The sequence below is a fragment of the Sinohyriopsis cumingii genome, chromosome 13, assembly GCF_028554795.1.
Source record: "Sinohyriopsis cumingii isolate HCF-2022 chromosome 13, ASM2855479v2, whole genome shotgun sequence".
NCBI classification, from domain to species: domain Eukaryota; kingdom Metazoa; phylum Mollusca; class Bivalvia; order Unionida; family Unionidae; genus Sinohyriopsis; species Sinohyriopsis cumingii.
In genome coordinates, this window is record NC_142973.1 from 5,565,237 (window position 1) to 5,588,547 (window position 23,311).

The following is a 23,311-nucleotide window of genomic DNA, read 5'->3' on the forward strand; positions in this document are numbered from 1 at the left end:
TACTCACCTTCCAGTCCAAGCAGTCAACTGCAGTTATGTGTGGCAATTGTCTGGGTCACATATTGTACAGCAATGACTGGACCCAGAGAGAAAATACTTTGGTTCTAGTTTGTTAACAAAAGGTAAAAAAAAGAGGTGAATGCAAGCACTAAAATGCAGTCTTCATAACATTGTCTAAAGATGAATGGTTGAAATATACCCAATAAGTGGCAATAGCCTAGACACCATGGGCTTGATCTTCAAAAAACTATAAGTCTCTTTTTTTTGAGAGCTGCATAAGCTCTCTTGACAGTGAGCGAAATCTATCAAGAGATAGTGAATGCTGAAATATCAGCTGAACTCCTTGAGGGGAGATAAATCCTTTTCCTACCATTCCTTTTCCCTCTAGCAGATGCTAAATAGAACCTCAGTGCCCTACTTGGGCAAAGGAGTCTATCACAATCATCTCCAGCACAGACACTCACACTGGGGTTTTCAATCAGGGATGGAAATACAGATGGAAGTTGGATTTTTGGCAAGGAAACCAGGCTGACATAACAGGGCTATGGAATCATAAAATACCCACTTAAGTGTAAACATCTTTCTTCAATTGGTAAAGGATGAACCTCACTTATTCTCCATCCTGATGCAATGGCCAGATTAGAGATGATTTTAAGCGGAAAATTTTCAAAAAAAGCCTTATGGTATTTTGTCAATGCCCATAAAACATAAGCTCCATATAGGTGTAAAAGAGCATGACTTGGGTCTCTGTAGCTCGAAATACTTGATAAGATGCGAAAAGTAAGGATATGAACCAATGGACTGACCTTGGAAAATGTAAGAGTGCTTGAAAGGGCAGCCCTATAACCTTGATTGTAGAGGCTGAACAAGATCTCTCCTCAAAAAGGAGAAGAAAATCCGCTACTGCAGTAAGAGAGGGTTGGCAGGGATTAACACATTTCCTAGCACACCAATCACAGTTGATTTTCCACTTTGCTTCGTGGACATTGGCCAGGTCTGTACAATGCAGTTGGCTACAATGCTCAAAAGCATTGTTTGAGATGAACCAAGCATGAAGGTGGAGATCTGGGGATTGGTGTGAACATCTGTGTTGTGAGAGAAGACTGTCCCCTGGAGGTGATACCCTTGGTGTGTCAATCAACAGTTTGAGCAAGTCGTTGAACCATGATCTCTGAGGCCACAGAGGTGCAATCAGAATGATCGATGCAGTCAACATCCTGATCTTATGCAATACTTGTGAAATCAACCAGAAGGGCAGGAATGCATAATCAGTCAGTCGATCTCAATTTTGACTGAAAGCATCTGCTGCACAGGCTGCCTCATCTAGAACTTGGGAGACATAAAATGGAAGCTTGTTGTTGAGTTTTGTCACAAATAAGTCCACTAGAGGTAGCTCCCATAGAATGAAACAGAAACTCTGCTTGATGAAGAGACCATTCTGTTTGGATTACCATGTCTGTTCTGAACAGTCTGTCTGCCAGAATATTTCTCTTTCCTGGAATGTAATGAACTCTGGGTGTAATTCCATCTGACTGTGCACAACAAAGAAGGTTAAAGATTTCCATGCAGAGGGAAGGAGCACAAGTACCTCCTTGTTGTATGAGGTATACAACCACTTATATGTTGTCTGAGGTATACAACCACTTATATGTTGTCTGAGGTATACAACCACTTATATGTTGTCTGAGGTATACAACCACTTATATGTTGTCTGAGGTATACAACCACTTATATGTTGTCTGAGGTATACAACCACTTATATGTTGTCTGAGGTATACAACCATTTATATGTTGTCTGAGGTATACAACCACTTATATGTTGTCTGAGGTATATAACCACTTATATGTTGTCTGAAGCATACAACCACTTATGTGTTGTCTGAGGTATACAACCACTTATATGTTGTCTGAGGTATACAACCACTTATATGTTGTCTGAGGTATACAACCACTTATATGTTGTCTGAGGTATACAACCACTTATATGTTGTCTGAGGTATACAACCACTTATATATTGTCTGAAGCATACAACCACTTATGTGTTGTCTGAGGTATACAACCACTTATATGTTGTCTGAGGTATACAACCACTTATATGTTGTCTGAGGTATACAACCACTTATATGTTGTCTGAGGTATACAACCACTTATATGTTGTCTGAGGTATACAACCATTTATATGTTGTCTGAGGTATACAACCACTTATATGTTGTCTGAGGTATATAACCACTTATATGTTGTCTGAAGCATACAACCACTTATGTGTTGTCTGAGGTATACAACCACTTATATGTTGTCTGAGGTATACAACCACTTATATGTTGTCTGAGGTATACAACCACTTATATGTTGTCTGAGGTATACAACCACTTATATGTTGTCTGAGGTATACAACCACTTATATATTGTCTGAAGCATACAACCACTTATGTGTTGTCTGAGGTATACAACCACTTATATGTTGTCTGAGGTATACAACCACTTATATGTTGTCTGAGGTATACAACCACTTATATGTTGTCTGAGGTATACAACCACTTATATGTTGTCTGAGGTATACAACCATTTATATGTTGTCTGTGGAGATCATGATGAAATGCCATTTGAGGTGCTCTATGCATCCTTTTTGGATCACAGCTTTCATTTCTAAATTCTTCCTGTGACCTATGGCAATGGTGAAGTAGTCCTTCTGGCTCTAAATGAGTCCCACTCCAACCTGAATCTGATGCATCTATGTACAGATGTAAGGGAACTCTTCTCAGAAACATATCTTGATTATACCACCACTTAAGGTGGTACTCATAAAGTCAACCCTAGAGAAATCTGAATTGAGTGAGGATCCCTGTGGGGTTTCCAAACATGAGAAACTGAAGAGGACATAAATGAAGTCTCCCTGGGGATACCAGATATGACAGTGAATTCAAGATTCCCTGAAGGGAGAACTACAGACGAGCTGACCATGAAGTCTTGGTCTGTAACATCCTTAAAAGTATATTGATTTTTTGTAACCTCTCTGGGGGAACATGAACCTGGCCCAGGGAGGTAAGGAAATTTATTCCTATGTGCACAAAATCTTGAGAGGGAACAAGCTCCCGTTTCTGCCAAAAGATCCTAGGTGTTGAGACTTGACTGAACATCGTGTCATGGAACTGAAATACTTCCTGTCCGAACGAGAACAAAAAATATTTTTGTACACAATAAAAAAGTAGGATCTGGAATTATGCATCCTGAAGATCAATGGAACTGTCCAGTTGGCCAGTTTGATAGCATTCCAAACTGAAGCTGCAGTTTCCATATTGAAAGTTTTCGCTTGCAGAATCTGTTTATGGCACAGGAAGGTCGATGATAAGACTCAGTTTTCTGTGCTTTTTGTGTATCTGAACCCACTCCACTGCACCCTTCTGAAGAAGGATGTGCCCTTCTTCTGTAAATTTTAAAAAGTTTGATTAAAAATAATAAGTGTCCTTGAGAGAGGAGGTGAAGTGTAGACATAAACCCTCCTTCACAATACTAAGGACCCACTGACCTTTTGTGGTGCTTGACCAGGCCTCCTTAAAGAGGGCTAATTGAGCACCTACCTGTATTAAAGGAAGAAGTATGCACTTCAGGAGAAGTGAGGTGTCCCTAGGAATTACCTCTCTTTCCTCCTTTTGCCTCACAGTATATGTGAGATTTAATTGATCCAGAAGGGAAAGAATGTGCTTCCTTCCTCTTCAAATACATGTGACAGCTTCTAGCAAGGTTCCAAGTGTCACTGAACATAGGCAACACACTGGACATAAGTCATTCAACTGTCCATTTTGTACATGATAAATAAGTGAGTGTCCCATGGGCCATTCCTATGCCCACACTTACCAACTGTTTGAGACAGCTGAAAAATTAAATTTCTAACACTAGAAACTCTACTCTGACAAAATAACAGAGAAATTATGATATAATAAGGGTTGTGTTAGCATCATTTTATCTCTTTACAACTGTTTTTGTAAACAAGAATGTCTGAGTTTATTATGTTTATTCAATTTATCACTTAAGAAATCCAAAACATCATTGTAGAGTAGGAGCAATGTTATAAAAAAAAACTACTAAGACATTTAAAGGGACCTAGAATCTATTAATAACAACTATTATGAGATTCTGTGTTGTGACTATATTACTGCAGGACTTAAAAATAATAAGAGCAATATCTGAACCCCCAGACTGTAAAACTGCTGTAATTGGATGAATACTTATTACTACCAAACTGTCCCCCATATTGTAAAACTTGAAATTGGATGAGTACTTATTACTACCAAACTGTCCTCCAGATTGTAAAACTGTTGTAATTTGATGAGTACTTATTACTACCAAACTGTCCTCCAGATTGTAAAACTGTTGTAATTTGATGAGTACTTATTACTACCAAACTGTCCTCCAGATTGTAAAACTGTTGTAATTGGATGAATACTTATTACTACCAAACTGTCCCCCATATTGTAAAACTTGAAATTGGATGAGTACTTATTACTACCAAACTGTCCTCCAGATTGTAAAACTGTTGTAATTTGATGAGTACTTATTACTACCAAACTGTCCTCCAGATTGTAAAACTGCTGTAATTGGATGAATACTTATTACTACCAAACTGTCCTCCAGATTGTAAAACTGTTGTAATTGGATGAGTACTTATTACTACCAAACTGTCTCCTGATTGTAAAACTGTTGTAATTGGATGAGTACTTATTACTACCAAACTGTCCCCCAGATTGTAAAACTGTTGTAATTGGATGAGTACTTATTACTACCAAACTGTCCCCCAGATAGTAAAACTGTTGTAATTGGATGAGTACTTATTACTACCAAACTGTCCCCCAGATTGTAAAACTGTTGTAATTGGATGAGTACTTATTACTACCAAACTGTTCCCCATATTGTAAAACTGTTGTAATTGGATGAGTACTTATTACTACCAAACTGTCCCCCAGATTGTAAAACTTGTAATTGGATGAGTACTTATTACTACCAAACTGTCCCCCAGACTGTAAAACTGTTGTGACTGAATGAGTACTTATTACTACCAAACTCTCCCCTAGATTGTAAAACTTGTAATTGGATAAGTACTTATTACTACCAAACTGTTCCCCAGATTGTAAAACTGTTGTAATTGGATGAGTACTTATTAATACCAAACTGTCCCCCAGATTGTAAAACTTGTAACTGGATGAGTACTTATTACTACCAAACTGTCCCCCAGACTGTAAAACTGTTGTAACTGGATGAGTACTTATTACCACCAAACTGTCCCCCAGATTGTAACACTGTTGTAATTGGATGAGTACTTATTACTACCAAACTTCCCCACACCCATTATACTAGGAGGGGAAAAGGTGGGTGGCTCATTATGCAAACAACACAAATATGAAAATTATCAATGTTAATTTAATCCATTTTTTAAATTTGATAAATACAGACAGAGCTTTTATGTTCATTATATAGAACTAATAATGACATGCCCTGGTTATTAGCATGAAACCATTGCACTTGTAGACATTTTCTCGAAACAGTGTTTCCATGTGTTGACAATGCAAGAGTCCTAAGAAATCTCTAGAACTCCCTGTTGGTGCATCTAGCATGGACAAGGTCTTTCAATGTGAAAAGGTAAAGTTTAATAATAGTGACAGGTAAGCTACTACTGACATTAAATCAGAATTTCATATACAAATCACACTGCAGAAACTTCCCCCATATTATATACATATCAAGTCACATGACTCTGCCGGCATTAATGGATGGATTGCTAACTCCACCCACCTGACCTTCAAATATTGATTGCAACTAAAAAAGGCTTGCTGACCATTATCATTGGCTAGGGGCTTGCTGATTAGCTATGACATGCTTACAACTGCCATTATGACAAATAAAAATACAAATAATCATACCGTCAAAGTTTCTGATCCAAATTTCATTAAACTTTGGTTGTTACATTAATTGCTAAGTTAATAAGTAGGTTGTAGAGCTATCACTGCTGCTGCAACCAATCAATTAGTGTCTAACAAAATAAGATTCATGCAGAATCTAATGCAAATCAATCGCAATTGTGGAACACTCCCCAATGTTTACACTGCTTTCCAACCATGATCCAGTGGTCATAACCCAAAATCTATTAGAATCCAATGTGTATTCCTGCTACAAATGGACATTTTGAATTTTGTATACATTTTTTTAAAAACTGTTGATGTGATTGTATGTTTCACCTTTGACCCTCCCAGGGACAATAAGGAAGGAGCCCAAAGTCTTTAGTCCTCTCACTAATGGTTATCACATAAAAGAACCTATGTACATGCATGAAGTTTTCTGAATTTCTTGCAGCAGTTTAGATGGAATAGTCACAGACAGAAAGAGGAACCGACAAAGGGTAGCAATTTTTTTTTTACTGCAAAAATAAGTTTAAACAAATCTATGTAAATTACTGCTACATTAAGTATGAATAAATCTATACTGCATATACCTGCTAATAAGCTGACCTTTTTATTACTGAAAATTCAATTCATACAGATTAGGGGTTGTATTTTAAGTACATACAACTTTTTTATTAATTTGTGGATCACACTGGAAACTTGATGTTTGCAGTACATCAAAATAGTCAATTCAAATATTTCTTTTGTTTTCATGCCACTATTCCAATTCACAAATACATACAAGTTATGCACTGTTTTTATGTTTCATGATAGTATTAGATATACAATACTTGTATCTACCGTTATTTAGACTTTAACAATTTGAAAATATTAGCAGTAAATTAAATAATACCCACTGCAAAGTCCAGAAATTTTTGTTGACCATGATTGCTTACTAACAAGTATACTGCTTCCATGATTTTGCAAGTGCAACAACCTGTATCTGTATCAATATTTGTGTTTTGCTGTACAAACAGTTTGATGCAACAAAAGTGTTTATTTAACTTGTATCCTTTTCCATAAATTAGATTTAATTAACAAGTGATGATAATTCCCATGTTTTCTGCCAGTGAATATGGCCCAATAAACTCTTGGCTTGGCTTGTAATGGCAGAAATCACTTTGTTTTCCTTTTGATCATGCCACAAAATACTTGTTCAGTGCCAAGTAATGTAGAGTTCAACAACTTCCTGTGCCTGTTTGACCTTAATCCCTTCCCTTATAAAGTTAGTGTCCTCTGTTTTCCCACATGAGCATGCTTTATTCAAGCTGTGAGTTTGATACTTGCACAGTGACAAGTTACAGAGAGTGGTAATTTCAAATTCATAATATTATGACACATGTTCAATTGCATCCTTAATAGATTTCAGATTGTATGACTGTACTTATAGAGCGCAAGCTAAGTCTGTACATAAGCAGCCACATATGACAATGAAGCCGAGGAAATGGAAACAAGGTTTTTCTACAGTGATGTGACTACGATTTACAATGACTAGAGGATGATGGATGATTTCAAAACTTTATCAGACAATGAGGATGAATTCTTGGACTTTGTACCAGATATACTAAATAGTGTCATTTATAGCATAGTGTGAATCACAGAAGTGAGGACTTAACATTTATTGTTTATTTGCAAGGTGAGCTGAGAGTTTTACTGGATTGCTGACATAAGGAAGTGCTGCACAAGAACTAAGAAAGTCATCCAAATGATACCAAATAAATGAGTGACTGATGTTTGATCTAAGCATGTCATTTAAGGGATACCAAGTAAATGAGTGATTGTTCTTTGATCTAAGCATGTCACTCAAGTGATACCAAGTAAATGAGTGATTGATGTTTGATCTAAGCATGTCATTCAAGTGAAACCAAGTAAATGAGTGACTGATGTTTGATCTAAGCATGTCATTCAAGTGAAACCAAGTAAATAAGTGACTGATGTTTGATCTAAGCATGTTGTTCATGGGATACCAAGTAAATGAATGACTGATGTTTGATCTAAGCATGTCATTCAAGTGAAACCAAGTAAATGAGTGACCGATGTTTGATCTAAGCATGTAATTCAAGGGATACCAAGTAAATGAGTGACTGATGTTTGATCTAAGCATGTCATTCAAGTGAAACCAAGTAAATGAGTGACTGATGTTTGATCTAAGCATGTAATTCAAGGGATACCAAGTAAATGAGTGACCGATGTTTAATCTAAGCATGTCATTCAAGTGAAACCAAGTAAATGAGTGACTGATGTTTGAATTATCAATATTTTACTGTTCTTTGTGATTTCTTATATAAATTTCCATTGCAAATTCTGTGAAAATTAAAGAACAAGACATAACATTGATTTACAGTTCTGTACTTTCAAGTACATTATTTAATGTACAACAATGCTATCTAAATACATACTTGATCAAAAGTTTAAACAAAGTCTGTTTTTTATCAACTTACATTAGATTTTATGTTGATCATTTGTACCAAATTATTTTCTGCACGAGATATATGAACGTGTGCATGGATAGATAGTTAGTGATGAAAAGACAGACCGAATCACCAAATAAAATTACCTTTGCCATCATCTGTTACCGGAGTGTGTGCTCTCTCTGCAAATATACAAGACATTGACATTGACAAATCTTGGATTTGTGCAAGTAAAACATCATCCCTGTCAAGGTGACTGAATAAATGCATCTCATCAAGTTTGTAATTTTAGAATCCAAATTAAACTGCACAAATGTATGAAACATACAATGCAATGTGATTTACTGCATTCTAATTATTATCTCCAAACTGCTGCATCCTATTTATAAAATCTAATGACTCAAGAATAGATCTATAAATATTGATTTTTCTTTCAGGTGTCACTCTATCCTGCTCATGAAAGTTATTGACACTAGTACCACCATCAACTTGACTGCAAAATAGAAAGGTACTTAATACAGAATCTGCTGAGTGGTATTTATCAACAGATGGCCTTTATATACAGGTAAGAGTAATGTTGGTAGATTGAAGGATGTCATAAACCTGCAACATACTGACAGTGAGACAGACAAAGATAAAATGTAGGTAAATAGGTATGCTAAGTTAAAGAGCTTTGTTTTTATAGACACATCAGACAAAAAGCCTTCACGACTACCAGTCACTATAAACAAAACATCTTGAGACAGTTAACACTGGACTGCAGTCATATTGGGCAGGTGGTCACTTTATATTGATAAAATATACAGAAAAATTGGAGAGGACTGAAAACATAAGGTTACTCTAATGAGGAAGTCACTAAATGACCTGGTCATTGGACCAAGTCTGGCTGTATTTAAAAAAGAAAGCTGCAGAAAGTAGCATATATCTGCACCTACTAAATTTGTCCATCTGCTGAACAGAATTTCAAAAGACACAATGACATATTTTCTACTTAAAGGTTAAAAATTTGAAAAATCTTTGAATGTAAATTTGACATGCTTTTTGTAGAAATATAGGAGTAAATTAAAAATGGTACTTTTTTGGTAAAATTGAGAGAATTCTCTAAATTTACCATTAAACTACCAAAGAACCAGAGTTCAAAAGAACTAATTGTATTGCCTCCTTGACTCAGACTTAGTTGGCTGCTTATACATGGCAACACACCAGAATGAGCTGTCCATTCATTATTGTAAAGCTGATTCAGTGGTAATTTCAAGTAAAAATATTAAAATAATTGTCTGGTTTGGTTTTGTGGGGTTTAATGCCATTGTTTAAGCATTTGATAGCCTATAAATAGTGGCCAGTATATTTTGGTGAAGGAAGATACAGGAAGGAACCACCAACCTACAGGAAACTAGTGGCAAGTTTTCTTACATACTCACATTGTTCAAGCTGATACTCAACATCGTACAGACCGAGATGAGATTTATGAGTGACCTATAAAGACAAGCACCTCGAACTATTCTGCCACTGAGGACTCCAAAACCTTGTGTATAACAAATGGCCACAACTTACGCTCCACAAGAATACCATGAACAGCACAGTATAACCTGCCCCATGTTAAACTGAAAACTGAAATTTTGTGCTAAAACCATTTTTCTTCTTTCTGTCAGGTCTCTGATGCAGAACTAACACCATTGTGTGTAAACAATTTTTCTTTTTCAGTTGCAGTGACCATGACCTCTGAGCTTTTGCCACCAAATTGAAGTTCTTTATTTGTTCATGTGCAAGCCATCAACAAAGTTTGATAACCATGGATGATGGACAACTCAAGCTGCTGTGCACAAATAAAATTGATAACAGACTGATAGATGTAAGAATAGATGTAAGAATAGATGAACATTATAATATAATATGCTCTGCCATAGGAAAGGGAAAACAAAACAGCAAAAAGGGCAACTGGTACCTTTTCCTAATTTCTAAAGCTGAGAAAATATTCTGAATGTACAGATTATATCATGTCCAACTGGTAGTATCATAAAGTACTATCAAGTACTGCTACATTTTGAATCTACAGATCATATCATATCCAACTGGTAGTATCATAAAGTACTATCAAGTACTGCTACATTTTGAACCTACAGATTATATCATGTCCAACTGGTAGTATCATAAAGTACTATCAAGTACTGCTACATTTTGAATCTACAGATTATATCATGTCCAACTGGTAGTACCACAAAGTACAAAACATGTACTGCAATGTAGTGATAAGGGATCTGGTTGCTGTAATTTCCACTCACTTCTTTAAATCAATATGATATAAGAATCTTGAGAAATGAAAAAAAGTATAAGGTATTTAAACACTAGTAATACTGAAAATCATACAAAGAATAAGGAAACTTAAATTTACTACTTATTCAAACAGACCAAAATATCTGAATTCTGAAAGCACATTTCATTTTATCCATGCATTTTTAAGAACAACAAGCCTGCAAAATACAAGAACTATTGCTTGAGACTGTTATTAATGAAACAATTTGTACATACACTAATGACAGCAGAGTATTAAAGCTCACACGGCACTGATTTTAGGACAAAGCCACTGAATCAACATCATGTCAATCAAATTTCATAGTACATACAAATGTTTGTCCGGTAAATAATCCCACATTGCTGAATTAAACAAGTCCGGCTTTCTCAAAATCACTACTAATTAGGTCCAATCTTTAAATAAGTGTTGCATGAGCTACAATTACCAATTCTGTGTGAAATGGCCTGATTAATAAAGTTATAAGGTTCACCGATACACTGCACTGATTGTCACCAGTAACATCTTCCTTTTACATCATGGCATACATGACCTATTTAGCATACCAACTGTGGCAGTGTGATTTTAGTTCTTCATTGCATTCTTTATTTAAAGTAAAGTGGTTGAAGTTGGTCTCGACATGAAGATGGCAAAAACAAAGAAGTGATTCTACTGTCTTTCAATTTACTTAGCATCTTCACACTTTGGTGGTGTTGACTTCCTTTGATTATCAGTACTCAGACGAAACCACGGTGAAAGTGATTGATCCTGACATGTTTTTATTGAGCCCACAGAGGTGGTAATACTGTTTTATTGTTGTTGGCTGCATCAGCTTCCATTGATGCTAATCACTCAAACAAAAAAAGTGTAAGTATTGGCCTTGCCAAGTCTTTGCTTTATGCTCATATATGTGGTAGTTTTAAACACTTAAGCAACCACCTTTTGCCTCGGCAGTTTTATTCTCTTGTATTCTTTATCTGGCCTGTTGTAGAGGTAATCACAAAATTAAATACCTAATTATATGCAAACTCTGATGGGCAAAACCATGAGTTTAAGTACTAACGAAAATGTCTTTTTTCAACGTAACCATGAAAATTAAGCCCCACAAAAATAAATGATTAATTAATACTACAGTATATTGCAATGGTTGCCATGCAGAGAGATGGAGGGGCAGTTCTTGAGCTGCCTGCTCAACTTGATGAGGCATTGGACGCAAAGTAAATGAACCCATATGGTCACTGAGCGGTATGGATCGAGAGCAAGACAGCTGGATGGTATGATTGGCAAATAAAGTCATCAAAACTTATGTGCGGCTAGATGGTATGGATCGAGAGCCGGATGGCAGAATGGTATGATTGGCAAATGAAGTCATCATAATTTAGGTGTGGCTAGATGGTATGGACCAAGAGCCGGATGGCTGAATGGTAAAGCTGGCAGCTGAGACATCATCAAAACTGAGGTGTGACTAGGCAGTATGGATTGAGAGCCGGATGGCTGTATGGTACAGTTGGCAGTTGAGATATCATCAAAACTGAGGTGTGACTAGGCAGTATGGATTGAGAGCCAGATGGCTGTATGGTACAGTTGGTAGACAAGACAGCATCAAAAGTGAGGTACAGCTAAATGGCATAGCTCATTGAAGTCATTTATAAGCCCAACGTGCCTGTACTTCCACACCTGAAGATCATGTTTGGATGTGCAGGGGGATCTGAGCAAACCTGGGCGGCCTAGAATTGAGTGGACTCTCCCAGCAAAGTATCTAACTTCTCAACTAAAACAGATGAAGATGGAAGAACAGGGACAAAGTGGCCAGAACTAATCTACTGTGTCGTTACTTGTTGTGCTAAATATCACACTTGTAACCCCAAATCAATGCAGATGGTGAAGTCACAGCTTCCTCCATTTCCCCAGATGTAACAGCGTTGCCCACCAGGCTGGCCAAAGATAATGTACACTACTTGTTGAAAAATCTTTCATACATCCTAAAATAACAAAATCTTCAATGGATGGGTGAAAAGTAACACAAATTTCCAATGGATTTTCAGGAGATGAAGTGAATGATGTTGTAAGTTCACAAGCATAAGCTTAAACTGAGGCCACCAGCTGGTGGAAAGGGGAGGTAATGGGTATGAGTCATTGCCTTGTGCCTATATAATATAGACAAAAAAAGATGGATTTTTATCTTTGTATTAGGGCTTATATTCCTAATGTTAACCCTTTACCTCATACAACTGTCTTTGGACGCCTCTACAAAAGTCACATCGAAGCGCCTTTTGACGCTTCTACAAAAGTCCCATGGAAGTGCCTTTTGACGTCGGCTGTAAACATCAGCCATTTTAAGCCGGTTTTCATACAGCCACCTTCAGTGAAAACCCCTTATTAGATACTACATTCATTTCTGTGAATGACAATTACATCAGATCACGTGGTCACTGTTTATGTACTGGTCGATATCTGCTATTTAAAGTAACTGGGTCGTAATCTCCACTCTCCAAAATGGCGGTCGTGGATTTCATTCAGTACTTACGAAGTTTTCATGATTAGAATCACAACTATGAAAGATTCAATAACCTAGGTAAAGGCTCTGATATTGATATAGACTGCAATTAGTTTTTATAAATTATCAAATTTAGATGACTTAGTGATGTAGACACAGACGAAAAACTTGTAAATTTTGAGTATGAGAAATGGCAACTACGGTTGGCCACACGGCCTCACTGACATGATGGTGAACGAGTTCTCTCCAGATTTTAAAGCACATAACAAATTCTTCCGTGATAAATAAATACACAGCTATAACAATCGGACTTTACTCTTAAATTGTTCCACATATAATAGATGTGTACCAAAAATGTAAAATGGTTAAAATTGCTGTTAAACATAACATACACTACATTGCTTAACAGTTCACAGGCAGGCTATGTGTATGCGGTCGACTAGGTAACATGTTCTATTTATAGCGAGCTGCACTTTGTCACTATGCTCTATGAGGTAAAGGGTTAATGTGATGATGGAACTTATCTAAAGGAGAAATTCCAACACACTAAAGTTTGAAACAAATAGAAATGCATCAATTAAACATGGAAGCCCCATCACAGTGCATGAAAGGACTTCAACAACAAAAAAATCACCCAAGGCAAGACAGGTGGATAGTTTGTACATATGCCTTAATTAACACAAACCTTTGTCATGGTCTTTCAAGCTGATATCATTCAGCCGTTCTTGGTGTCAGAATATACCAGTAACATTTCTACATTGTTTGAAGTGGGAAGATTTGCAAGTAAGCCAGCTAAATTATTAGTTCTTTTTCATTTTTTACTTAGAAAGGAACAATGATTTTGTAATTTTGCTATTTATATGGATCTCCAACGTATTTCTGCTCAAATGAGAATTTTCAAGTCAAAATGGGGGGGGGAAAATGTATGCATATTTTGGATTGGGATAAAAACTTGAAATCAATATCAAGTCTATCAATATCAAGTCTACCAATATCAAGTCATTATATTCATATGCTTAAATTATTTACAAACATTCATATCTGGCTATCAAACTCTTTCACCACAGCAACAGCATAATGGTAGTCAAAATGCACCAATTTTATTCAGATGAAATTACATATTGCAAGTGAAAATCTGTTGATACCACTAAGGAGATGTGACAAGAAGATTCTGGACAAGTTATATGTCATAAGAAATGTTTCAGTGGAAACCCTATGTTAATATGCACACACACTGAGAAGGAGTAAGATTAATGCCTAGATGGCAACTATTTTGTGAGGTTAAACCAATGGGAATAAGACCATCCGTTCAAGAGGATTAGTGAAAAGAAAACTTTCAAGATGGCTGCTATGCGGCCACATTGGATGTCAGATCATCATGCCAGGACAATTTGTTCATTCATCTAGAAAGAGTAGCAATAACAAGATTTTCAAAATAGGCACTAGGGCAGCCATTTCTGGTTGAGGTGTCACCATTTTAATTTAGAAACAACTTCTGGAAGAAACCCCATGTCAGTAATATAACTTTCTGTTGGGAAGTAGTGATACCATGATTTTCAAGATGGCTGCCAAGGTGGTCATACTGGATGTCAGACAGGCACCAAGTTTATTTAAAATCAACAAAACAACTTAAGAAGTCTTCAGGTGAACCCAATGCTGTTATGATTTTCCATTCAGAAGGAATAACAAAAGCAAAATGTTCAAGATGGCTAACATGGTAACATGTTTTATGCCAGATCAGCACCATTTTAATTTAGGGCCAACTAGACATCATAAGAAGTCTTTCTGTGAAAACTCCATGTTGAAAGAGCATCCATCAGGAGTAGCAATAACAAGTCTGCCTTGCTGCCACATTGGATCTTCAATAGTCACAATTTTCATTTAGGACCAATGAGATACCATAAGAAGTCTTTCAATGACACATCAATATGACTTTCCATTCTGAAGGAGTAGTGATAAGATTTTCAAGATGGATGCTTAGGCTGCCAAACTGAACACCAGATCAGCACCAGCTATTTCGGACCAACTAGACATCATAAGAAGCATTATGGTTGTTGTTGTTGTTGTTGTTGTTGTGGGGTTTAACGCCATTTTTCAGCACACGATAGGCCATGCTTGGCGGCCAGTATTAATGGTGGAGGAAGAACCCGGGGAAAACCCCGGGAAGAACCACTGACCCACGAGAAGCTACTGGCAAGCTTTCTCACATACCCACATTGGCCGAATCCTAGACTCGAACCCACGCAGACAGAGGTGAGATGGCAGTGATCCATAATGGAGAAGAAGCATTATGGTGAAAACACGTCAATATGACTTTCCAATCATCAGAAGTAGCAATAACAAGATTTTCAAGATGTCCTTTGTGGTGGAAATATTGAATGTCTGAGCAGCACCATTTTCATTTAGAGCCATCCAGGCTATGTGATAAATGTATGTGTAAAGTTTCATGGCAATCCTATAAACTTGTGCAAACAGAAAGACAGACACCGGATGACAGACATCACACCATTCCATATGCTCTTCTGGTCTATGACCAAAAGGTTGCCAAAACAGCCATGCTGGAAATAAAATTGGCACCATTTTCATTTAGGACCAATTATATATCAATACAGAGAACTCCATGTTGATGTGGCCATCAATTCTTATAAGTGCCAATAACAAGATTTTTAATATTGTTATCATCATGCCCAAAATTCTAACACACCATATCAGCCAACGAAAATGGATTTTAACACAACATACCAGCCAATGAAAATGGATTTTAACACAACATACCAGCCAATGAAAATGGATTTCCAAGAGTTATGCCATGATGATGTCATTGAAAAACTGCATTGTCTACAACTGTTCTAAAAAAAAACCACTTTCAAACTGTGTTAAAATAAGGATAACAGTCTTAGTATTTAAGGATCTGAGTACACTAGTGATTGATTCTAATGTTGCAAATATCCATTTAAGTCATTTACTGACAGTAAAAACATCCTAAAATCCTCAAATATGATACTGATTTCCCTTATTTTCCACAGGCAAATATGTTTGCAGATTTTACTAACATACAATTTGACAGGCAATAAATATATGGACACTGATTGGAATTCTTCTCACCTTGTAGCTGGAATCCATGAAGCAGAATCTGATGTCGGGGATCTACTGTGAAATCTTTGCTGGTCACTGGAATGTCTGTTGTTGTTGACTGGAACAAAGATATAAAAAATGATACTCTATCTGCCAGCAAGTGCTCACAGAAGATATCTTCTACTAAAGCTGTCAGAAAGGACTGGTTTTGCCAGTTTTAAGCCATTCTCGGGCTACACATTGCAGCCAGTATATTTGGCAAAGTACAAACCTGCAAAGAACCACTGACCCACAGAAAGCTACTGGCAAGCCATCCAACATACCAATGTTGACTGAGTTGATACTCGAACCCATGTAGATGAGATGTGAGTGATCTGTAAAGACCACCATTGTAGACCACTTGGCAGTGAATATCAGTTACTAGATCTGCCAGAAAACAAATGCTTTCAGAAAATGCCCAAGATATGGAGTGTCAATATAATTTTCCAAAAATGCAGAGATAACTCTAAACGTACTAGGAAGAAACAGGAAAACCCTACAAAATAACACCAATCCACAGGAAGCTACTGGCAAGTTTACTCACATATCAACATCGGCCCAAGCTCAAGACTCGATCCCACATGGATGGAGGTAAGATGACAATGATGAGTAATGGCAAGCACTTTCGACCACTCAGCCACCCCTGCCCCATTCTGGAGATATTAACCAGACAAGAAAAGTGATGGATGGGGAGACTGTTCAGAGACCCCATTTTCTTACACAACACAATGTTTAGTTATGATAAAAAGGCTAGAGTTTCATAATATCTCAAAATCAAGACATATAAGTAACTAAAAGTATGGCAGTCAGATAAGTTGACTCTCCATTATACCCCTACAAAGTTCATTTTGACAAGGCAACAATTGGCATCATTGAAACTCTGCAGGTACGGTAAAGTGTCCTGACCAATTTCCATGCATGAATAATTTCCACTAATATACGCTCCCTAAACATTCAAAGTCTATTATCGAACAAAAACTTTATATGGGAAATTATCATCTCCATTTGTATAACAAGTGTAAATACCTCAATACAGGATGGATTTAATGAAGAAATAATGCTGGGATTGAAAATATATAGTATAAGTGATTTGCATGTATTTTATTGTTTATTTGTGTATTATTTGTTAAAAATAAGGACAGTCCTGTAATTGTTCATCCTTAAATAAGCTCTGCACTATGCATCATCCAGGTGTTCCAGGTGCGGCTAGGCCCAGCTTACACTGTGTGTTACAAGTGTGGCCAGGCCCAAGATACAATGTGCTTTGGGATGTTAGAAATGACTTACTTATGACCAATAGAGTTACTATCTGCTGTGAGTTCTTTACATCCAGTAAATGAGGAAAGCCATAAATCAGTCAATTCCACCAGTATATATCATCAAACAACACTCCACATCATCTTACACCTGCACAAGTTTTTCATGGTAAATCATGTTTTATGTACATTATGCAACGAGAACAAAATTAACATAGTTCTGATAAGGATATTCTACCTTTATTAATTTTTTAAGTTACTGGTTGTTGAAATTTCTTTATTCTGAGTCAGACTTCAAACTACATGACTGTTAGATCCCATCATGTACTTCCTAATTGTGTGTTAAGTTACCTCCCTTTCCTGCAAGGGTTTGTCCTATATAGTAGATATTTTACTATAGAGTTATAGCTGAAGGGGCATTTTCTTAAAGTCTGAATTGATCTTACAAAATTAACTGTATCACAATTTTTTATCAGAAAAAATAAATATAGATTTAATGTTTTTATTGTCTGGCAAAATACCCAGTATGAGGAGTTGATTCCTCAACAGAATGGGATGCAACCTAAACGTTAATGAAGGAGTCAATTCTCTGAAATTGTTCTGCAAGAAACTTGAGTCACTTTGGCATGATAAAACTTCATTTTGACTAATCACAGACAATGAATATTTTCTTAACTTTGTTTTTTATCTTTACCTGCAAATTTTAGTCAAATAATTCAAGTCCACGCACCTTCCAGATCAAAACTCAATAAATCAAGTCTTTAAACATGCAAAACAAGTGCCATCATCAGAAAGAAAATAGATGTAAGTGTACAAATACAATGTAAATATGCCCTCTCTGCAACTCAAACACACTGCTTTGCCCACCTTCTTAATCTTGCCTTAATATATTATCTTTATAAAAAAAATTAATCATTGCCTAAATTTAGAGACAAGTTTAGTGCATTATATCACTTCATTATATGATTTATATGAAACTGAAAAGAAGGTAAAAATTATGGAAGGTCACTACTGTGAAGGCCTCAATGACTCAGGAAATATAATTGCACCAATTATGCACTGATCAAGAAATGGCTATGATTCTGTGCTATGATAAAGGGGTCATTCTCCAACTTGGGTAAGTGAAATATTCCTGAGGATGACTCTCTTTGATAATGGATTCTACCACAATGTGTCTACACATGGAAAATGATGATTCTACTTCACAATGGACTCTACCACAATGTGTCTACAGTTGCAAAATGATGATTCTGCTTCACAATGGACTCAATCCCAATGTGTCTACACTTGCAAAATGATGATTCTACTTCACAATGGACTCTACCACAATGTGTCTACAGTTGCAAAATGATGATTCTGCTTCACAATGGACTCTACCACAATGTGTCTACAGTTGCAAAATGATGATTCTACTTCACAATGGACTCTATCCCAATGTGTCTACACTTGCAAAATGATGATTCTACTTCACAATGGACTCTACCACAATGTGTCTACAGTTGCAAAATGATGATTCTACTTCACAATGGACTCTATCCCAATGTGTCTACACTTGCAAAATGATGATTCTACTTCACAATGGAGTCTACACCAATGTGTGTGCACTTGCAAGAGGATGACTTTCTTTCATTAAGGACTCAACCTGAAAGGTGTCCACACTTGCAAAAGTGGTTCTCTCTTTGATGGTTACCAGTGAAGAGTGTGAAAACAGTCTTTGCTAGCAAAACCATCTGATAAATAAGTTTGGATCATCTCATAATTGTGACTTTGATCCTGTTCCAGCCTGTAGGCTCTGGTTAACCAAAAAGGAAATAAAGTAAAGGGTCATGCAGGATTATAAGACCAGAAAAATGGTAAAGGTTATCTGCAAGTAAAGTGACTGACTAGATGTGGACATGTATATTAAAGTTACCACAATGGTTTTAAGAAAGTTAGTTAATGTTTCCAGCCAAATTTTAAAAAGAAACTTGTGGATCCATTTTTCATGCCACCGGATGTGGAACATGTATATATGTTTAAGTTACAATAACAGTTTTAAAAAAGTTAATCAATGCTACCAGTAAAAGTTTTGAAAGACACTTCTAGTTCTAATTTCAATGCTGCAGAATCAATTGAAATCAAGACCCATCAAAAACAAGTTAAATTAGTTCTTTTTGGGCTAACTTTAAAAATTATTTAAAATGAAAAATACACAATTATTTCTGAAAAACTCTAATTTCTTCAAATTAATCTTAAATTTATGAGGGAAATACCTAAAAGTCAAATAGTTATCTGGGGCACAGCTGCAATAATACAATTTATCCTCTCTCAGTTACAAAGTATTCATTTAATCCCTAAGATGTAATGAAATAACTTATTTTCTATAATTGGTTTTTTCAAAGTGTGTGCATCTTGTATTCTAAACTTTACTTGTTTTATGTGGTTTGAAAGAATAATATGTAAACCCCATCAATATCCTTGGTTACTTCCCTTGCATAAAAGAAGAAAGGTATGTTCAAACAGAAAACAAATTGATCATACAAATAGAGAACAATTTCTAATTGCACCAAATTTCAATAATATGTGCAGATCTTACTCAGAATAAAATTCATTGGATGACATTAGCCAGTTTACTAAGATATATCAAAACCGAATCAGAAATAGTCATTTACGTCTTGAATGGCCAAGCCGATCAGATGCAAGATCACCTCAACAAAATGCATTGATCATGTTCATCATTGTACCCATCTAACATCTTGGTGATTTATCTGTTTACCAGATTTACCCAACATCAGGTCAGAAATACAGCCTCTAGGGTAACAACAATTAGTCTGATAATAAACATAGTCCCCAGAGTGGTAACAAGCTTAGGCAATCAGATGTAAAATCACATTCAAGCCTCTCATGATCTTGATGAAACAGGAAATGAAGTGTTACAGATCACTCAACATTCAATACCAATGAGAGTGACAGATCTTTAATGAGTATGGGAACAACAAATTTTCTGATATTAATAATGTTTAAATTCTGGAATGAATATTGTTACCTACTACATCCATTTCTAGCACTTTCTCCAATGTAGTCTTTTTCACTATTATTACAACAGAGTTTATAGTGTTATGTATATGTTTTTTGTAACTCCTGGTACATTATTTTATCTAATTTTTATAATTTGTATTCATGGCTGTAAATTGTACAGAATATCTTTAGTTAGTTTGGTCTACATGACTGGAGTATGTTAAGATCATAATTTTACACAGGATCTATAAACAGATGTTTACATATGTGTTGACAATTATTAATAATAAGACTTAATGGCACCTTTGGATAAACTTCTCTTTTTTCCAATCTCATAAACAAACTCTTGCCCATTATCCCCCTTGCCACTGCCAGGTGTCACTACTTTGTAGCTCAGTGATACACTAACAAGGATGCTTGCATGGGGGGGTGGTTGGGAGAGTTTTTAAATAATGTGATTGGGTAAACAGTCTCAGAATTTTTCTACTGAAAAATGTGCTTTCTCCATCAAAGATGGAATGCTGAGCATCTGAAATCTACCTCTGGTATCTATCAAAGTAATAATGACTCTCCATCTTGAATTTCAGTGGTGCAATGAATTTGGTTGAGATGATTCAGGTCAATGTTCAGCCTCTACTTGCCATTTGTCTTCCAAATAAGAAAAAGCCTAGAATAAAGCCACAAAAATTGTGGCCTTTGCACAATCTCCAACACCTCCTTTTAAATGAGTAACTGTATTAAAGCATCCTTCTCCTAATCTGATGGTACATCTGTGAAGAGGGGACAGAAGAAAACGGTAGGGAGATGGGGAAATGAGACCCGAAGTCTCCCCAAAATTACTTGGATCACCCAATCATTTTCTCAGGGAATAGGGAGATCCATTGAGTCCGAAATTGCAGGTTTCAGCCACACAAAGATAGGTTGTCTTCTGAGGGGAGGGGAGGTAGGTCAATGTTTATTGTTAGAAGGCTTGATGGCAGAGAAATCTGGTTTCCTATCCGCCTCAGTACAATTGCCTCCGAGGTTGGTTAGACTATTGGGTTTGGATCTGGCTGAAAAGATCCCTTATCCCAAGCCCTCTTATCACCTCCTCACACTGGCTGGGGTTGAGTGTTTCCAAATGCCTGTGTGGGTTGAGCAGTGACCTGGAGGGGCAGTTCCTGCGCTGCCTGCCTCCAAACATCAATTCTTCCTCCAAAAAGCAACCATGACCCAAATGGTGTCATCCATAAAGCGAGGGCATGATGAATGTTGAGCAATGTAGACCTATGATATGTGTCAAGTCATATCCAGTCTAATTTGGCCAAAGCTGTCAAGGCATTGGCCAAGGCATGGTGTGCTGCCCAGCTAATGACTCTAGCAATCCTGGCCATCGCCTCTCAAGTCTGACTATGGTCAGATTTTTCTGCAAGTCTGAAGATTGTTAATGCGGCCAAATCTAACAATAAGGACATAGAATTTTAAACCAGCCTGTCTAAGAAGAAAGCACTGGAACTTCCTGGGTCACCAATTCTACCCAAAAGCTGGTCATAAATCTCATTAATTTTAGCAGATTCGGGGAGGAGTCAGAAGTATGGTTTCTCTTCCTCCTCGTCAAAATCTACTGATGCTTTAACTTATAGTCTTGAGTAGAAGTTGGGGGGTGGAGTGCATTCTAAAGCTGCCAACATGCTAGAAACTTTCTCAACTGTGGCCTTCAAGCTAAATTCATTCTGTTCCATTGTTGGATCTGAGTATTGTTGATTTAAAGGTGCTTCATCACACTGAGTCAAGTCCCAATATGGGTCCACTTGCAGCCCAGGATAAGTCATACCAGGTGGCATTGATGACTCAAGTCTCTCCTCTTTGAAAATGTCACTTGTGGATAAGCAGTGAACATTAAAAGTCTGGCACTGGCAGCTCCAAGGGACTGGCTGGACAGACAGATGTCTCACTGAAATCTCATGCATAGTATCAAAGTGTCGCCAATGGTACTGATAGGCAGACAGATCTGTCACTAAGATCCTCATAAATCATAGTTGGCTGGATCATTTCAAAGTTACATTGATTGCATTTAGTTGGGATTTCTGCTGAAGCAATGCAAGAAGAGAAAACAAAGCTGTTGAGAAAACAAAATATAAATTATTAATTCTTTGTGTCAATAACTTGGTAATGTGCATTACAAATGGGGTAATCAAAAACAGGGTCACAACTGATGCTTTCTGGACTATGCTTTGAACTTATGCATTTCATGCATTAGTTGACATTTCTACTGTAATGACAAAATCGGGAAAACAAAGCATAAATTAGCAATGCTGCATGTTAAAAACGTGCTAAAACCAACTGTTACTAACACAGCAAGTGAAAATAGTGTCACACTAACATGCAAATGACAATACGAGGTCAACCATAGTGTGGTATAATGTGGTCTTAAATAGATGAAGTCCATAAAGGTAAGAAAGCAGGGCTCGAAATTAGCGGTAGTCCGCTAACCCGAGGCCTGCAGATTTCCTGTCGGACTAGTAACTTTCATAATGTTAATAGTCTGATGGGCTAGTAAATTTCGGTTATCAATAGTCAGCGTTTGTTTACGCCATTCCCTAATAAAGACCTGACTTAGCAGATGTTCTGCAAAATCAAAGCAGTGGCCATTGTAAGCACAGTCATAAAATATTAGCATGAGAAGATGAAGTCAATTTCTGCCTCGGAAAGGTGCATTTCTAAAACAAGAATCCATCCGATTTTGTGCATTTGACTTAACAGCACAAATTATGGTCCCGTCATTAACAATGGAAGTTTGGTAATTGATCCTAATTAATCCGATAATGAATT

The 23,311-nt window shown here is 36.7% G+C and overlaps 1 protein-coding gene across 3 annotated transcripts in view; it reads right to left on the reverse strand.

The window, feature by feature from the left end:
* Nucleotides 1-23,311, reverse strand: part of LOC149784886 (mediator of RNA polymerase II transcription subunit 25-like) — a 173,182-nt gene that overhangs the window by 131,103 nt on the left and 18,768 nt on the right. For all 3 annotated transcript variants that reach the window (XM_089978465.1, XM_089978464.1, XM_089978463.1), the window contains exons 7-8: nt 16,239-16,326; nt 8,493-8,528 (exon numbers count right to left, since the gene is read on the reverse strand). In XM_089978465.1, coding sequence (XP_089834591.1) covers nt 8,493-8,528; nt 16,239-16,326 — 124 coding nt within the window. The remainder of the gene's footprint in view (nt 1-8,492; nt 8,529-16,238; nt 16,327-23,311) is intronic.